The 16,227-nt window shown below is 36.0% G+C and overlaps 2 protein-coding genes across 2 annotated transcripts; both read left to right on the top strand.

The window, feature by feature from the left end:
- Positions 1-3,324: 3,324 nt before the first annotated feature.
- On the top strand, positions 3,325-4,946 carry LOC113233667 (putative uncharacterized protein DDB_G0279653). Its single transcript, XM_026468841.1, has 2 exons — positions 3,325-4,263; positions 4,637-4,946. The coding sequence occupies exons 1-2, from the start codon at positions 3,483-3,485 to the stop codon at positions 4,669-4,671; spliced, it is 816 nt and encodes a 271-aa protein (XP_026324626.1). The 5' UTR covers positions 3,325-3,482; the 3' UTR covers positions 4,672-4,946.
- A 1,847-nt stretch (positions 4,947-6,793) lies between these two features.
- LOC113233662 lies at positions 6,794-9,285 on the top strand. Its single transcript, XM_026468835.1, has 2 exons — positions 6,794-6,817; positions 7,981-9,285. The coding sequence occupies exons 1-2, from the start codon at positions 6,809-6,811 to the stop codon at positions 9,049-9,051; spliced, it is 1,080 nt and encodes a 359-aa protein (XP_026324620.1). The 5' UTR covers positions 6,794-6,808; the 3' UTR covers positions 9,052-9,285.
- The last annotated feature ends 6,942 nt before the right edge of the window (positions 9,286-16,227 follow it).

The following is a 16,227-nucleotide window of genomic DNA, read 5'->3' as shown; positions in this document are numbered from 1 at the left end:
CACGATTGTATCCACAGACCACATAAATATTGTATCCAATGTTCATGAACTTACTGCAATTGAATTTATAAATCATGTCGAGATTTTGCAACCGGTAGGTACGCGTTTGTGTGAAAAAGCTTTTTAAATTTCAAATTAAATTAGACCAACTTCTGCTGCTCCAATTTTTTCCTCCAATACAGTAAAATGATCCATATATGAAACTAAATCTATCGGCACTTTGTATGAAAAATATTTTATAAAATTTAACCAACTTCTGCTGTCCCGATTTTTTCGTCTTATACAATGAAATGATCCTTGCATTAAAGTGAGTTAATCAGTACTAAAAAAAATTAATCAATTTTATTAATGTTGTTGGCCAACTCACGCTTGATCAAAAAATTTACTACAGCGAAATTGTTTTCCCAAAAAAAGACTTAATGATTCTTAAGACAGTATTCCTGTATCTCCTATAGTTTCGGATACTATTCCAATAAAAAAAACACACTATAATAATTCTAGGGTTGGCGGACTAAAGCACATAAGTCAAAATCCAACATCATTCATTTAAATTAATACATCTACTGGCTAAAGCACATAAGTCAAATTCATTTGTTACTTCATAAATTTCGAACTTTATTCTAGAGGTTATTTAACTTACAACACTAAAAACAACACAAAAAAATATATAATTATATATTAACAAATGAAGCACTTTTTTGACTTATGTGCTTTAGTCTGCCGACCCTAGAATTACGCTTTGTCACTGATGGCTGACGATTATTAGTCAAGTCGCACAGTTTATGCTTATAAAGCCAGTGCGTGATGAGTCGCTTGAATCTGAATGAGGTGCATAACAAATGTCATTACGATCCATTACAAAAAACAATTCAAACACTAAAGTGCCCCGGGTCGTATCGACGTTTAAGAAAACATTTTTTTATAAGCCGTTCGCCATGTATTAAGCGACACGCTTCTCCATATTGGTAGTTGCAGTGCCGTCCCTTCAAGCTTTAAATCGCAAAGATTTTAGAGCCACTGTCCCTGCGCCCGTCAGCCTGAGACATAAGTCGACAAGCCCATGTGCCTGTAATTTCACCAGCACCCTTACCCTTCCAAACTGGAACTTAGTAATGTTCATATTACCGTTTGGCGGCAGAAATAAATAAGTACTTCCCTGGACGAACTCTTTTACAAGGCGCTCCACTGGTGTTAAAATTGAAATGTCAAACGATATCCATCAAATTGGTATGCAAAAGTTGCTTCTTGGTAAAGATGCCATAATAATTGATCATTAGCGAGTGTAAAATTTGAATGCAAGCGAACTGTTAAAATATTGGCGTTTTTACTTTTTTTTTAATAAAGCTGTATGGTCAACATTGATTAACTTTCCTATTGCCATTTCAAATTTAAGTTGATTGAATGAATAAGGTTTCTAATGAAACAAATAAATTCACCTGTTCGACCGTTTTCATTTCACATAGTCAAAAATTGATTTTAAATTACGACAAAGCTTTTTCTAATGGAAATTTAAACTTCACATTGACAGAAACTACACTGTTTTTCTTTGTCTGGTTTGAATTTATGAAAACTATTTTAATGAATCGGTAGTAAAAAATATAATGAAACTTGTAATTTCCGATATATTTATATTATTAATCTGTATTATTACGGTAAGTATTTTTAAGACTTTGAATTCAATTATTATTCATACAAACATCCGATCCCATTGTTGAATTTGAATATTGAGAAGGAGCTTTTTTTTATTTTTTGTAATATTACCAAGTCACGGGACGAACAAGTTGTGCGCCTGATGGTAGGTGACACGCCTATCCATGACAGTTGCAGTGCACTCAGAGCATTAAATCGCAAAGATTTTAAAGGCACTGTCCCTGCGCCCGTTACCCTGGGACATAAATTGACAAGTTCAAAATGCCTGTAATTTCACCAGCACCCTTACCTTACTTACCTTCCAAACCGGAACACAGTAATGCTCACATTACTGCTTGGCGTCAGAAAGAGGTAAGGTGGTACTTGCCTGGACGAACTCTTTACACCACACAGTATCGTAAGATAACTACGTACAAACGTAGCAGTGCGGCTTGCATGTGTGCACACCCGCCGTGCATCGTATACGGATGCACACTTTCGCAGAATCTCGCGTGGCACTCGCGTTGCACAGCACGGTTCCCAAGCGCTATTCATTACACACTTGAAGCTTTCGCTCGGTATTTAAATAATGTCATCAAACGCTAGACGTGTTTATTGTTGTGTTTAAGGTTGTTTTAAACAAGAATGCCTTGTATCCTCAAATTCTACTCATTCACATGAAAATCTGTTTTACTGTCGATTACCTAATAATAAAGTCTCTAAAATAAATCGTAATCGACGAAAATATTTTTGTGAGTGAAATTTATATGTATTTTATTTATAAATCAAACGATATGTAAACAAACTCGCATTTCATTTGTATTTATGAATTAATTATACTCACATAATCGAGATACCAATCCGCGATACTGGTATAAATATATCCATATGTAAATACTGTGATGAATATCTTAATTTTCGCAAATTATATTTACAATAATTTGCCAACCGGTATCGGTTTTAAAATTTCAAACCACTGTAGATAGACCAGAGAAGAAAATAGAAAAAAATGTTGGAAGTCATAATATAGTAATAATGACAATAGTGACTGTATACAGTCTCGGTACAGGGCACAAAGAAATTTAAGAATCACGTCTAGAAGGGAGACTAATTTCTCGTCGCTCTAGTGACATCCGACTGCATCGTGTATAAGAGATAAATACCCAACAGTAAATTGTTTAAAATTATAATCAATCTAATAAAAATAAATATATAATAAAAAATGACGTTGTTTATGACAGACTCCTCAAGTCCGAACACAGCACTAGTCAGGGGCTCTACGCCATTACTTAATATTTACTACGTAACAGATACATGATTCTCAGATAATCTACTAAATCTGGCTATTGACACCAGGCGCTCACTACGAGGTAAAAGGAACCTAAGCACACGCTCAGACAGGTGAAAATAATGTTGCCCGCCGTGTGCAGTCGTGCGGAACCGAATGCTCATAAATGAAAGACTTGTATAAGCGCTTGTGCCGACGTCAGTACACTCAGCGGTAGGCACTTATCGCGTAGAGAGTGACGGAGCCCTGGCCCTACCTTCGAAGCACGGAATACGTAGTTACGGCCGTTTTTCCGCAATGGATGACCAACGGAACTATTCTTGAAGTCCATCAAAGAAAAGACGGGCCCGTTCGAAACTGTGAAACGGCCCGTTTGAAACTGTCAAATCATGTTGCCATTCATTCTTAGTTCTAACCCAGATCGAAACTCAAGTCTGTAGATCATCCATAGTGGAAAAACGACACTCAAGATTAGGACCCCAGGTCTGGGGTTATTAACGATCATGGAGACCATAGTTAGTTTCACAGTAAACATTATTGATATCATGTCCCAGTGTCTAAAAATATGTATTTTGTTTTATTTCAGCTGGACGTAACGATATGTGGTTCGACATCGCAACTAAAAGAGCCTTTAGTTCCTAAAATCGAAATAAAGAGACAAACTAAATATTTTGTATTCCAAAGATTCATACAGGGTCATGCGAACACTTCAAATGATTTGACAAAAGAGCCAGATCGTACAGATTATTCAAATGATGCAAACGCTTCTACAGATTCAAAAACTTCTACAGACATCGATACTAGCACCGGAACAGCTGAAGTATCTTCTGAAACTAAATTAAATTTACCAACTGACATTCAAGAACACAAACCTGTAGCAAGAAGTAGGATACCCCTTAGACACAATTTTATTGAGGAACTGCGTGCATTTGATAAAACTGGACAACATTCTTCAAATCATCACCATCAAGTTGATGATAATGCTCAAACCAGTTATACGGGAAAATCATTGGCAGAAAGACAAAGTGAGGAGCCAACAAGTGGGGAACGTGATGTTCAAAAATGGAACATAAACCACAACAGAGTAACGATTCAAAATATTAACAATAACAGGGGCATATCCAGAAGTATTGTTAATAAGAAAAAGAGTAACAAGAAGAGGAAACCACTATCCCTAATCTCTTTTAATCAAATTCGTACTAATAATAATATTAACAACAACAACAATGCTCCAGGTTCGCATAACTACAACGCTGTTGAGGGCGTTGGAGTTGCCAACAGTATGAAAAATGATAAAAGTAGCTGTTGGTTCGTTGTATGCGTAGGTCTCTATGTCAACGATGCAATATTTAGTCAAAATAAACTAAATAAAAGAAAGTTAAGGTCCAAGCCAAATAAAAGGTTTTAAAAAGGTGGGGTATGGAGACAAGTTCTAAATAAACTTGTTAATGTCCTTAAGTAATTAAGATAATGCAAAATTTTATATGGCCTTGTATTAAAATCGATATTTATTTTCGTATTAATAACAACTGAAGCAAGTACGATCGATGCGATTGCAATAAAGTTTATAATTTTTTTGCATTTTCTAAAATAATTCAGCTAAACTACTCCTAGATAGTATATATATCACTGTAAAGTACAAATTTTCATAGAAAAGTTTTATTATAATTAGTTAGTATTAAATATTTCCTACATTAGTTCCTTCAAATTATTATTTCCTATTTATCATCCATGATATTTGTTGCAGCGGTTAACGCCTCTAGTTACTAGGTTGTACGAGGTTCTGGGTATTTTAAACGAATTTAAGATAGTACATTTTCTAGTTTAGGTCTAGGTCTGCTGGATGTATCTACAGGCTTACCGTTTAACTGAGTCGGTTACTTGGGGTCTACTACCCCGTCTCCGCCCGACATGCGACCGAAACCATTACTGTCAAATATGTAATGCTCGACTGAATCAAAAGATATTGTCAAGCATGAAGCTTCAATGTCGTAACGTGTCTTGCTTCAGTTGTCGTTTAAGATTAAGTACAGTTTTAAGAAGGAATGTAAGAATAATTTTATATAAATTAATAATTTTAAGAAAAAATATACGAGTTTGCATATATTTCTTTTTGTTTTAAATCTTCTTCTTTTCTTAGATAAAAACTTTATTCATTTCCATGACAGCTTATTTTCATAGGATCCAGTAAAACTAACACCACAATTATTATTATATTGAACCACTAAAAATATCAAATTTTTATAAAAACAGGAACTTACAATACGTATAACTACACTTATAATAATTAAATCATGTCATGGCAAGTCATGGCAGTGAAAAGGCGCTGGCTCAGCATAAACGCCGCAGTTTCCCATGACACTGGTATTCTGAGTAAAGATTATATTATTTATATTTTTATTTTATGAGAATAACAATATGATAAAATGTGTGCATGTGTACATGTGCTCGTGTGGGTATGTGCGCACGTGAGTTTATATCAACATTTTGTGTTACAAGATACTTGTGACCAAATTTCAAAATGTATGTATTTATGATGAGACTATGTAAAATAACTTGCGTTTGTATGGGTACAGGGTATGGATACACGATAATGCTTGTCATCGTGGTGAAAGGTCTTTGTCAATTGGCATAAAGTACTCGCTGGTTGTTGCCTAGGCTGCGCCAAAGTACAGGAAAGGAATGTTACGTCGTGTGGGGAGGCTCCTTTCGTTCGTTTGCACCCTTACAATTATTAAATTTTGAAATACAAAGATCGAACATAAAAACAAATTCGGCCCAACAGGACCCGAACCTGCATTCACGGGATTCTGTCTCCATTGCTCTTCCAACTGAACTACAGGTCGCGTTACGAAGTCGACGAAATTCTTTTATGTGTGTGTACTAGTTGCCGCCGCAGGCGTCAGTACACCGTGAAATTCAATTAACAAATCAATAACATGATGTTATTGAAAAAAACCTACTTTTAACATAATATTATATGTGCTTATCAAATAATACCTAAAACAAAATCTAGTTTGACGAAAAAAAGAAAAATTACAGGCATCGCAATTAATAAGCTACAATAAATGAAAAGCGTTTCTCTAGCTGATATTTTTATATGACACTCCTATTTCGAACTAATTCGTATAGATACGCAAAAGTGAAGTGGTCAAGGAAGATAGAGATGTGCAAGTTGCAAAAATGGACCCAAATAATTTTAATGAACTTGACGTCAATTAGACACTTTTAAGTAGAACTGTATTATTAATAATATGAAGTTTATCGAATATCCTAACGGTTTACCACCATAATTTTCAATCATTTTTGTGTTAAATTTCTCCACTAGAGTCTTATAATTATTAATACAAACATGGAACACTAACAAAAATTCCTTCATAAATGGTGGTACGGCAAAAGAGTAATAAAAACAAAAATCTGCAATAACTACATAGAAGAATACGTAAGGTCCACTGTTTCGTGGCGTAGCTCAGTTGGGAGAGCGTCGGCACGGTATGACCCTGGTTCGAATCTAGGCGGATCGAAGGGATTTTCTTGCTGTTCGATCTTTGTATTAATAATTATAATAAAGCTGTATTAAATTGAAGGGTGGCATTAACTGATTATTCTGTGGCCATTTTAAATTCACATTGATTGAATGAATAGGGTCCCTAATGGAACAAAACAAAAATTAATTCAGTGGTTCCATCATGTTTTTGATTTCACACTGCTAAAAATTGATTATAAATTGCAAGGAATCAATTTCTATGGGATAATTTAAACTTTATTGAAAGTACTATACATTGTCTTGCTTTCTTCGGGCTTGAATTTCTCAATATTTTTTTATGAATCGATTGAAAAAAAAATATAATGAAATTTTTAGTTTGTGATTTATTTACGCTTTTAATCTGTATGAATTTGGTGAGCTTATTTTGATTTTGGATTTTATTTTTTTAAAGTAGCGGTGTAGAAATACTTATTTTAATTATCTTTGACTGAATCACAAGGCTCTGAAACTTAGCGGCTGCCAGTAATTAAAAAAAAAAATGTAAATGTTATGGCGAATATAATAAAACTCATATAATTTGGATAACTTTAATTTTATGCTTTATTTTAAAAATGTTCTTATACATGGCGAAAAATATTATCAAAAATAAATTAATATTACAAAACCTCTGTTTCCTCATGGATTCTTACATCATTCTGTTTTGACGCCGTGAAACAGTGCCATGGTAGCCTAATGGTTTGACCTACCGCCTCTCAAGCAGGGGCCGTGGGTTCGAATCCGAAGTCCGAATCTCGCACAACTGAGTTTCTCGGAATTGACGTTGCAGAAGGTTCACAACCCTCGGAAAATATGTGAAGTCCAAACAGCATTGGGCTGAGTGGCGAACAAATGGCCTTCACCCTTGCATATGAAGAGCCCAACAGGGGAATGTATAAATGTGTTGATGATGATGATTGATTATGATGATTTGTGATTATGTTTTGTAATATTAAGGCTCAACTCACACGGGCGCAGAGTCGAAGCGTCGCGTCGCGTCCTGTTTTTGCGTCCTGGGCGCACTAATGCGACTACGCCCGCATTAGTGCGCCCGGATCACAGTGTGGTCGGCGTCTGACGCCTCACTGCGCTCCAGTAACACGACGCGCGTCGACTCTTGACTCCATATTTGCATAACACAAAGTACCTTAATTATGGGAAAATAGAGATGAATATGCTATAGGTGAAAACACGCGTCGCGACGCTTCGACTCTGCGCCAATGTGAGTTGAGCCTAATAGGACCAATTCCTAGTAGACCAATTCCTCATCCTAAAATTGACATAAAAGATACTGAGAAAAGACATATTAATATTTTATTCCCTAATCTAAAAACAATATGGTATCTATGTACTATACCTACGAGTTGTTGAGATTAAAATGTGATTAAGTATGGATGATATTTCAAATGTGTCTGTCCGAAAACATTTATTTACTTATTAGTCATAAGCTGGGTGTGTTATTAGATGCAGTGGATATAATTTGTTTTCCCCCCTTAAAAAATGTCGTTATCTATTTTTTAAACGCTTATTATTTTTTTAGCTAGATGCAATAGCAGGTCGTCATATATCACAACTAATCGAGGTTTCAGCACCTAAAATAAAAATAAAAAGAGAAGCTGACTATTACGTATCAAGAAGATTTCAACAAGATCATTTGACGCCTTCAAGTGGTACTGATGAAATTTTAGAACAAGACCCAGAGGGACCGGATGAAAAATCCACGAAGAAGTCCGATACTGTAGATGATTCAATTGATGCAACTGCTTCTACGCATGATTCTATCGATGCAACTGATTCTTCAGATATTGATACTATCACTGAACCATCTACAACTACTTCTAAATCTGAATTAAATTTACCAACAAACTTGCAAAAACACAAATCTGTAGCAAGAAGTAGGACACCCCTTCGACACAGTGTTATGGAGGACTTTCCTACACTTTATAATAATAAGGACAACTCACCATACGAATCTAAAAATTGGTACTATGAGGAAGGACTGAACGGTGGAAATTCAAACGATAAAGACATATTGGTGGATTGGAGTCATAAACATGGTGTTAAGCATGGTTTACATTCGAATCATGAATCACATTCTAATAGTGTAGCACATTCTAATCATCAGCATCATTCTGAAAAAGACTTTTGGCAGGCGAATGATTATCCAGATGACGACGACGCATATGATGAGTGGTCAAGTTTACATTTGAAAGGTGTACAACATCATCACAAAGGCGTTGGATTAGAAGAAGAACTGAGCAGATCACCTAAGAAAATACATTTTGGCGATAAAGTACGTGGTAGTGTAGGAAAATCACATTATTCTAAAGATTGGGTAGGATCACACACTGGTTCTAAGAGTTGGGGAGGGCTAGATTTAGATTCTAAACAAAGTGCAGACTCACATGCCGATTCTTACGGAAAATGGAGAGCACATTTAAAACCTCCCAATTGGGAAGGTTTACACTCCGGTGGTACAGCAGGTGGTATAACATATCTTTCTGGTTCTGAAGCTCTCGGAGGGTCACGTTACTACAAGAATAACGTTTTTAGTAATGAAGGAGTATCGCCTACTCATTATAATTTGGGAAAATCCCGTTCCAATGTTTAAAGTGGACGAAATACACATTCTGAATATTTAAAATTAGAATATCAATCTGTAAAACGTTTTTCATATAATCACCTACGAATTAATCACATTATCACCTATATAAAGGAGAGAGCTAATTGATGGCGGCTGCAGAGGGGTTTTAAAAGCAACGATCTGGAATTAGGGACCCATTACATAAATTGCGCTATGTCAATGATAGAGTGCTTATTAATTACAACAATAACAACGGCGGATCCAGAAATATTATCGATTATAACAAAAACAATAAAAAAAGGAAAAAATCTATATAGTCTTGAGTCTTTCAATATGCATATATATAATTTATTGTTTATATGACCGGTAATGAATTACCGCTCATATAAACAATAAACATTACACAATTAATATTAACCACGACTGCGTTGCCAGTGATCAGAAAAAAAATTAAATGTGGTTAAAAAGAATTTTTCTATAATAAAAACGACTGTTGAATCAATATATTTGTGAAATAATGATGATTTGCATTTTGAAATCAAAAACTGAAATCTGAAAATTGTTATATTTTCAATCTGTTATGTAAATAATAGGTAAGCCACGTGACGTCATTTGTAAGTGAACAAAGACACGTTTAAATACTCACTATTTACATTCCATTGTGTTGTTTCTCCGTTTAATCACCTTTCAATTGAAAACTAGAAATATTTTTTACTGAGGACAGTAGTCAATCATCACGTAAAATCCTTGCAAGCAGTGTTGGGCAAAATTTAATTGTTCTGGCAATTAAAGATTGACAATTGATTAATTGTCAATTGCGAAACAGCAATTAACGATTGATCAATTGTTAATTGCGAGAACCGCAACCGGGCTCCCAACCGGGGCCCTAACCGGGGGCCCCAACCGGGCCCCCAACCGTGGCCTTCAACCGGGGCCTCCAACCGGGCCCTTTTGGGATTAACGCCCAACACTGCTTGCAAGTAACACACACGTGTTACTATTGCATACATATTGTCTTGGTTCTTAACTTACAAATGACAACACGCATTCTAAATTAATTTTTTATTATATTTAGGGTGTCTTCAAATTAAAAGTGCTGAAGTAGGGACGCACTTTGCAATTTGATTTTAATGAAGATCGATTCAAATTTAAACGTATGTATCGATTTGTTTCAAGGCGATTTCAAAGCAGATCGATTCAACAAGGCATCAAATATTTAAATAAAACAGTCTCTTTCTGACCCTCACTGAAACGTAAATGAGTGATTTTCCCAGCTGCGATTTTTACGCGGCGTGATCGAAAGTCGTAGTATAAGTTGCCAAAATAGATATGTAATATTTTAGATTTTTTATTTTAATAGTCAAGTATACCCAAATCTTCACCTGGAGCCACTAAAGAATAATTTCTACGTTGACGCTATAGTACGGACAACGGCACATCAGACTACACATTTTTGTTCGAAAATCGCCTCCAGTCCAACTAAACAAGATACGTCTGTATGTAGCTTGATGTGCTGGCGTGTGTACATTTATAATTTTTTAGTACTGATTTCTAATTTTGGTGACGCGTCCACAATCTGTGTCTGAAACTTATTTTCATGATTGAAAAAAAAATCGAACCATATTTTGAAAAAATACTAGTGCACTCGTATTCTCAGTGAATATTACTGTCTATAATTGAATAAAAGAATTCAAACGCGGTCGTGCGAATCTCAGTGACGAATTTCGTGATGGTCTGGATTCGTCCACTGCTGTGAACAACAAAAACATCGATGCTGTGCGCCGTATGATCAAAACAGACAGGCATGTAACATACCATGAGATTCGGGTATCTTTAGGCATAGGCATGAGTCAAATACAATCAATACTACACAAACATTTGGGTGTGAAAAAGCTGTGCTCTCGGTGGATCCCACACAATTTGACTGACACTCAAAAAACGGATCGCGTCACTTGGTGCAATGCCATGCTTACCAGATTCAACGAAGGGGCGTCAAATTTGGTGTGGTTCATAGTAACAAGTGACGAAACATGGATTTATAGTTACGATCCCAAAACAAAGCAGTAATCGAGCGTATGGATCTTTCGAGATAAGCCGAATCCAACCAAAGTGGCGCGCATGCAAAGTGCTTCTAAGCTGATGATTGCTTCTTTTTTTAATAAAACTGGACACGTGGCTACTGTTGCTTTGGAGAATCGTTGTACCGTGAATAGTCATTGGTACACGACCATTTGTTTGCCGGAAGTTATTGACAAACTCCGTAAAAATAACCATAAACGATATCACGATAATGTCAGTTCTCACACTGCCAGACAGACAAATGAATTTTTGAAGGTGAATGCCATAAATTTTTTTTACAATTTTCCATGCCTCGCTTACATACGGACAACAGCTTATTCCAAAACGTAAAATTTCCTCAATGGATATTCAAAATAAACGCAAACCCATAGAGTTCAATATCAATTAGATAAATTTATAATTTTTGGTATGTGTTTCTGCTGTTGACAGAACAAAAATTGAACTGAATTCTGTGCAAATGCGTAACATTTTTTTATACTCTCTTCACTCATCTTTTTAATGGTTTAAAGTTTTTATGTTGTTTGTTATTTAAGAATTATTGTTATTAATGACTTTTTAAGATACCGATCATCGTCAAACATTATGGTATCCTGCGGATTACGATATTCGTCGTTGTATATTGCAATTGCAAGACTTGCAACAGTTATGAGACTCTTGCAGCAAGACCGAGACCGAGACCAAGACCAAGACCTAGACCAGGTGTACCGACGCGAGATCAAGACCAAGACTGGGGTTAGTCTCGTCTTGATCTTACGTTAAGCAACACTAATCGCTGGCATACACGCGCAATGTCGGCGGACGGCTTATAGATGACAACGTTTATCGACGTCAGCATCATTATTTTGTTTTTTTTTTGTTACATTCACTTACAGCCTGTAGAAGAAACGTTTATAAACATTTGCATTAATGTATGAGAATAAGCGGGTTGGTGCCCTGAAAGACTTTTATTTTCTCCGTTTTGGCTTGGTATGTTGCCAGGATCTTTTATGAGCGGGTAAAGGACACGTCTGGTGTTCTACCTAAATACATAACTCAATTTCACTCGAGGTGTGGGTTGTTTCTTGTTTGTATGACATGTCCAGTTCTTATGTGCTTTGATATTTTTTGGTTTGATAGGATATGTGTATTTTAAGTACAACGCCATCTGTTAGCGGCAATCAATATTATGTTAAATCAAGCGGAAGGTCCATCTATCATATTGGAGAAATTATAGTAGGCGCGTTATCGCTCAAGGTCATCGACGCCTGTCAGCGTCTTAAGGCCCGGCGGATGATGTCGTTGAGGGCTGCCATTGTAATAACTCAACAAAAATTATTATTATTATTACAGTAAATATTATATTAAATGGGTGAAATTATTTATATTCTCGAAGCAGCGTTGCGTAAAATTCTTGCGGCATTAGGCCTTTGTATGACCATCGTAATTGCCAGCCTTCGTGTCGCCCGTTTGGCACTACATCTTGCAATTTGTTAACTGCCTTTGAAGTAATGGCAGCGTAATAATTACCTCTTCTTTACCGTAAAACGAGACTTAATCGGATCCCATTTATCTATCATAATGTGGAACTAACAAAGACTATATTAACTGAATTGTTAATTACAAACCTTTTTTGCATTATAGCTGTCTGTTTCTTAATCGGTATGTATTCGATCGTAGCTTTAGAGATTTTATTTGGAATTTTTCATCAAGGACTATCTAAAAGTCAAAATGTTATCATGAAAACGGAAACAGTGAAGAATATAACCGTTGAATGGAATTCAATATCTAATGGGGTTATAGACGCAGTTTACAATAACGACCGTACTAATCAATCTTCTGAGGAACAGGAGTTTCGAGATTCTGATAAAACTTTTGACAGTGCAATTGCAATATCGCCTTTACATCTAACACCTAGTAGAAATTTGAGAAATATTTTCAACAAAATTACTAAATATCCTATCAAACCTAATTTGAGATACCTTGGCAAATGTCACAAGAATTTTAAATTCTGCCAAAAAGCTTGCAGACTCGCTTACAGAGAAACTTGTAAAGAATTGCAATGTGAGGCCAATTTTAGAAAGGAAATGAAACAGCAGTGCGATATATCTTGCGATAAGGCGCTGGAAGATGCATAGGAATGGAGTCGCCGAAGAATTACAATTATTTTTCACTTATCCCATAAAAAAGAATCTAGCAGAAGGTGAAAAATGTATGCCGAACCCCGCATCATAAATAAATCTATAGTTTACAGTGCTTAACCTAGATTGTTTCTAGTTATTTATCTCGCCACGTCTGCAATTCTCATACAGGCGACTCTGTAAAATTTCCAAGCCATCATCATCATAAACATCATCTTCATTCCAGCCAAAAGACGTCTAATGCTGGACAGGCCTCTCCCAAAGATTGCCACAATGGCCAGTCTTTAGCTACTTGCATCCAGTGGATTCTCACCACCTTCACCAGGTCATTAGTCCATCATATACGCGATCGCCACTTTGGCCTCATCAGCTACCTGTGCTCCGCCCATTGCCACTTAAGCTTTCCAAGTACACGAATAAAAAAATTGTAGTAGAAGATAAGAACTCATGATTTGAAACCATCACCAAGCAATAGATGCTAGATAACTCTTTTATTTGCTGAATCACAGTACATTACAAACAAGCTTATGACATAGGTACAATGGGAATCATAAAGAAAAAGGCTAGTCTAAGTTTGCGGGCATGGTCTGGAGTGTTAAATTGTGTCAGGTGTAGAGTTGAGTATACTGTGTCAGCAAAAATGACCTGACTCACCATTAAGCCGCAGTTCAATTGAAGTACGACGCTGATGATTCTGTCAGATCCTAAGGCCGGTAAAAAATCAGAATAGAGAATCAACATGGAGTTAGAATGTAAGGTAACATACAGGTGAATAATTTCTTATATAAGCCATAAAACGGGGACAAGGTAACCGGAAAGAAAAGGTAAAAGTTGTATATGTGTGCGTAAGGAGATGAATGGATTATTTCCTTAAAGGTGTGTGTTTGTGTGTGTAGGTATATAATAGGTTCTCATAGGTTCTCAATTGGACTATATGGTCTTTTTTGTATGTATGTTATGCGATAACTCTGACATTTGTGAACCGATTTCGATGATTCTTTTTTGTTGGAAAGAGGGTACCTCAGAAGTGGTCCCATTTAAATTTGACGACTGCAAACTAGGGGATGAATGGCTTTTGAGGTCAGTTTTTTTTAGTACTCTGTACTGAGATTATAATCACAGAAAAATTCTTCTTAACCTCAAGACGCTTCACCTAAAAACAAAGTGGAGCTGCTAATCTTTCAATACACCAAAGCTCTTTTCATTAACAATCTTTTATTACATTACACGTATTATATCCCGGCTAAGTTCCGTCTAAACGGACCAGGGCGTCTACTCCCAAAAGTAAAATCCGATACACGTAACTGCGTAGGTACGTCCTTCGTTTTAATAATTTCTTACTATGAAACGCGTTACGTGCCCGATTGTGGAACGATTGCGGAATGAAACGCTTGATTTATCTGGGTGTTCGACATCGGATTTTGATAGAGCTACTACGAAAAGCCATTTTGAAAGGATTTTGACACAAGTAGTTGCGGATACCTTACTCCGAAACGCCAAATGAGAGCTTCCATGTCGTATTTTGACATTATTGTCATCTTAGAACTGACATAAAACCAACGGTAGCTCAAGCTGTATCGTTTATACATCGTTTGTGTAAAAAAATCGTGAATACTATTAGTTGTGGAGGCGCTCGGACAAGAAATACGTGAAGATGTAGTAGAGAGACGACGTCAAAGGAATCGCAGTTTCTTGGTATCGCTTACTGATGGCAATGTTGTAAGCGATTACCGGCTCCCTGCGAGAATTTTGTATAATCTTTTGAGGATGTAACACGCAGGGCGTTCAAAAATATTGTAGGTTTATTGACCCACCACCACCAAGAAAAGTTATTTCTCTATCTGCATATGTGGTTTGTTTGTCAGATTGCACATTATGTTCATTCGTAAGCATGTCTTAGATTGTGTCATACACAAAGTAGTAGAAACTTAAGATACGCAATTAGTAGATCCGCCTACAGGAAGAATAATAGAGGCATCCCCCGGGTTGGCTTCTCTTTCTGTTTTACATAATTGATCTTCCAAGATATATTAGTAAACAAATGGTATTATTTGCAGACGATAGCACTGCTGTTATAAAGTGTGAAGACAAAGTGCAATACGAACGTGATATTAATAAAACTATAATTGACATCATAGGATGGATGAATGGAAATGGTCTCAGTATAAACCTAACAAAAACTAACATCATGCAATTTCACTCGTCTAAAAGACTACCGATAGAGTTAAACATCTCGTTTAATCTTGTTAATATAGAACAAGTTAAACACACAAAATGTTTGGGTCTTATCCTTGACAGCAATTGAAACTGGAAAGTCCATGTGAGAACTTGCGTAACAAATTGTCACGGTTTATGTACCCATTGAGAAAATTAGTACAGAATGCGTCTGTGGATGCGGCCTTAACAGCTTATTTTGGTTATGTGCAGTTATAAATTACGGTATAATTGTTTGGGGAAATGCAGTAGAGTTTATGCAGGTATTTAAGATACAAAAACGCTGTGTGCGTATCACTTGCGGTTGATCTCAAATGGATTCGTGTAAGCCATTTTTCGACAAGTGCATAATCCTACCTTTACCGTGTTGTACATTAAGGAGGTTGCTGCATTTGTCCCGAAACATTCGTCATATTATGAAATCGCAGCTAAAAGGGACAATAGAAGTTTAAGACATGAGCATAGAATGGTTTACTCGGTCAATCATACCTTAGCATTTATATAATACAACAGTATTCCGAATGAATTTAAAAGATTAGAGTACATAAAATTTAAAAATGCTCTTACTAAATGGTTAAGTACTAAGCTTTATTATAGTGTACAAGAGTTTTTTGACGACAATGACAAATTTGGTGAATAAACGTGTCACACACGTTTATGAATGTTTTTTTTTTTTCATATTGTGTATGTAATTTAATTTTATTCTGTGACATTTATATAATATTGTACACCAATAGAGCACAAACCAATGTTATATTTTAAGACCTTATGTAATTACCCATAGGGTAAAACC

Source organism: Hyposmocoma kahamanoa, unplaced genomic scaffold (genome assembly GCF_003589595.1).
Source record: "Hyposmocoma kahamanoa isolate Upper Pololo Valley unplaced genomic scaffold, ASM358959v1 79, whole genome shotgun sequence".
Lineage (NCBI taxonomy): Eukaryota > Metazoa > Arthropoda > Insecta > Lepidoptera > Cosmopterigidae > Hyposmocoma > Hyposmocoma kahamanoa.
The sequence above is the reverse complement of the archived record's forward strand: the minus strand, read 5'-3'. Positions and strand labels throughout refer to the sequence as shown.

What these genes read in the sequence shown, in the direction of transcription:
- LOC113233667 (XM_026468841.1), top strand. Translation starts at nt 3,483, where the DNA reads ATGTATTTTGTTTTATTTCAGCTGGACGTAACGATATGTGGTTCGACA. An exon ending in TCTCTATGTCAACGATGCAA is followed by an intron (nt 4,264 to 4,636) that starts TATTTAGTCAAA and finishes ATTATTATTTCC; the next exon opens with TATTTATCATCCATGATATT.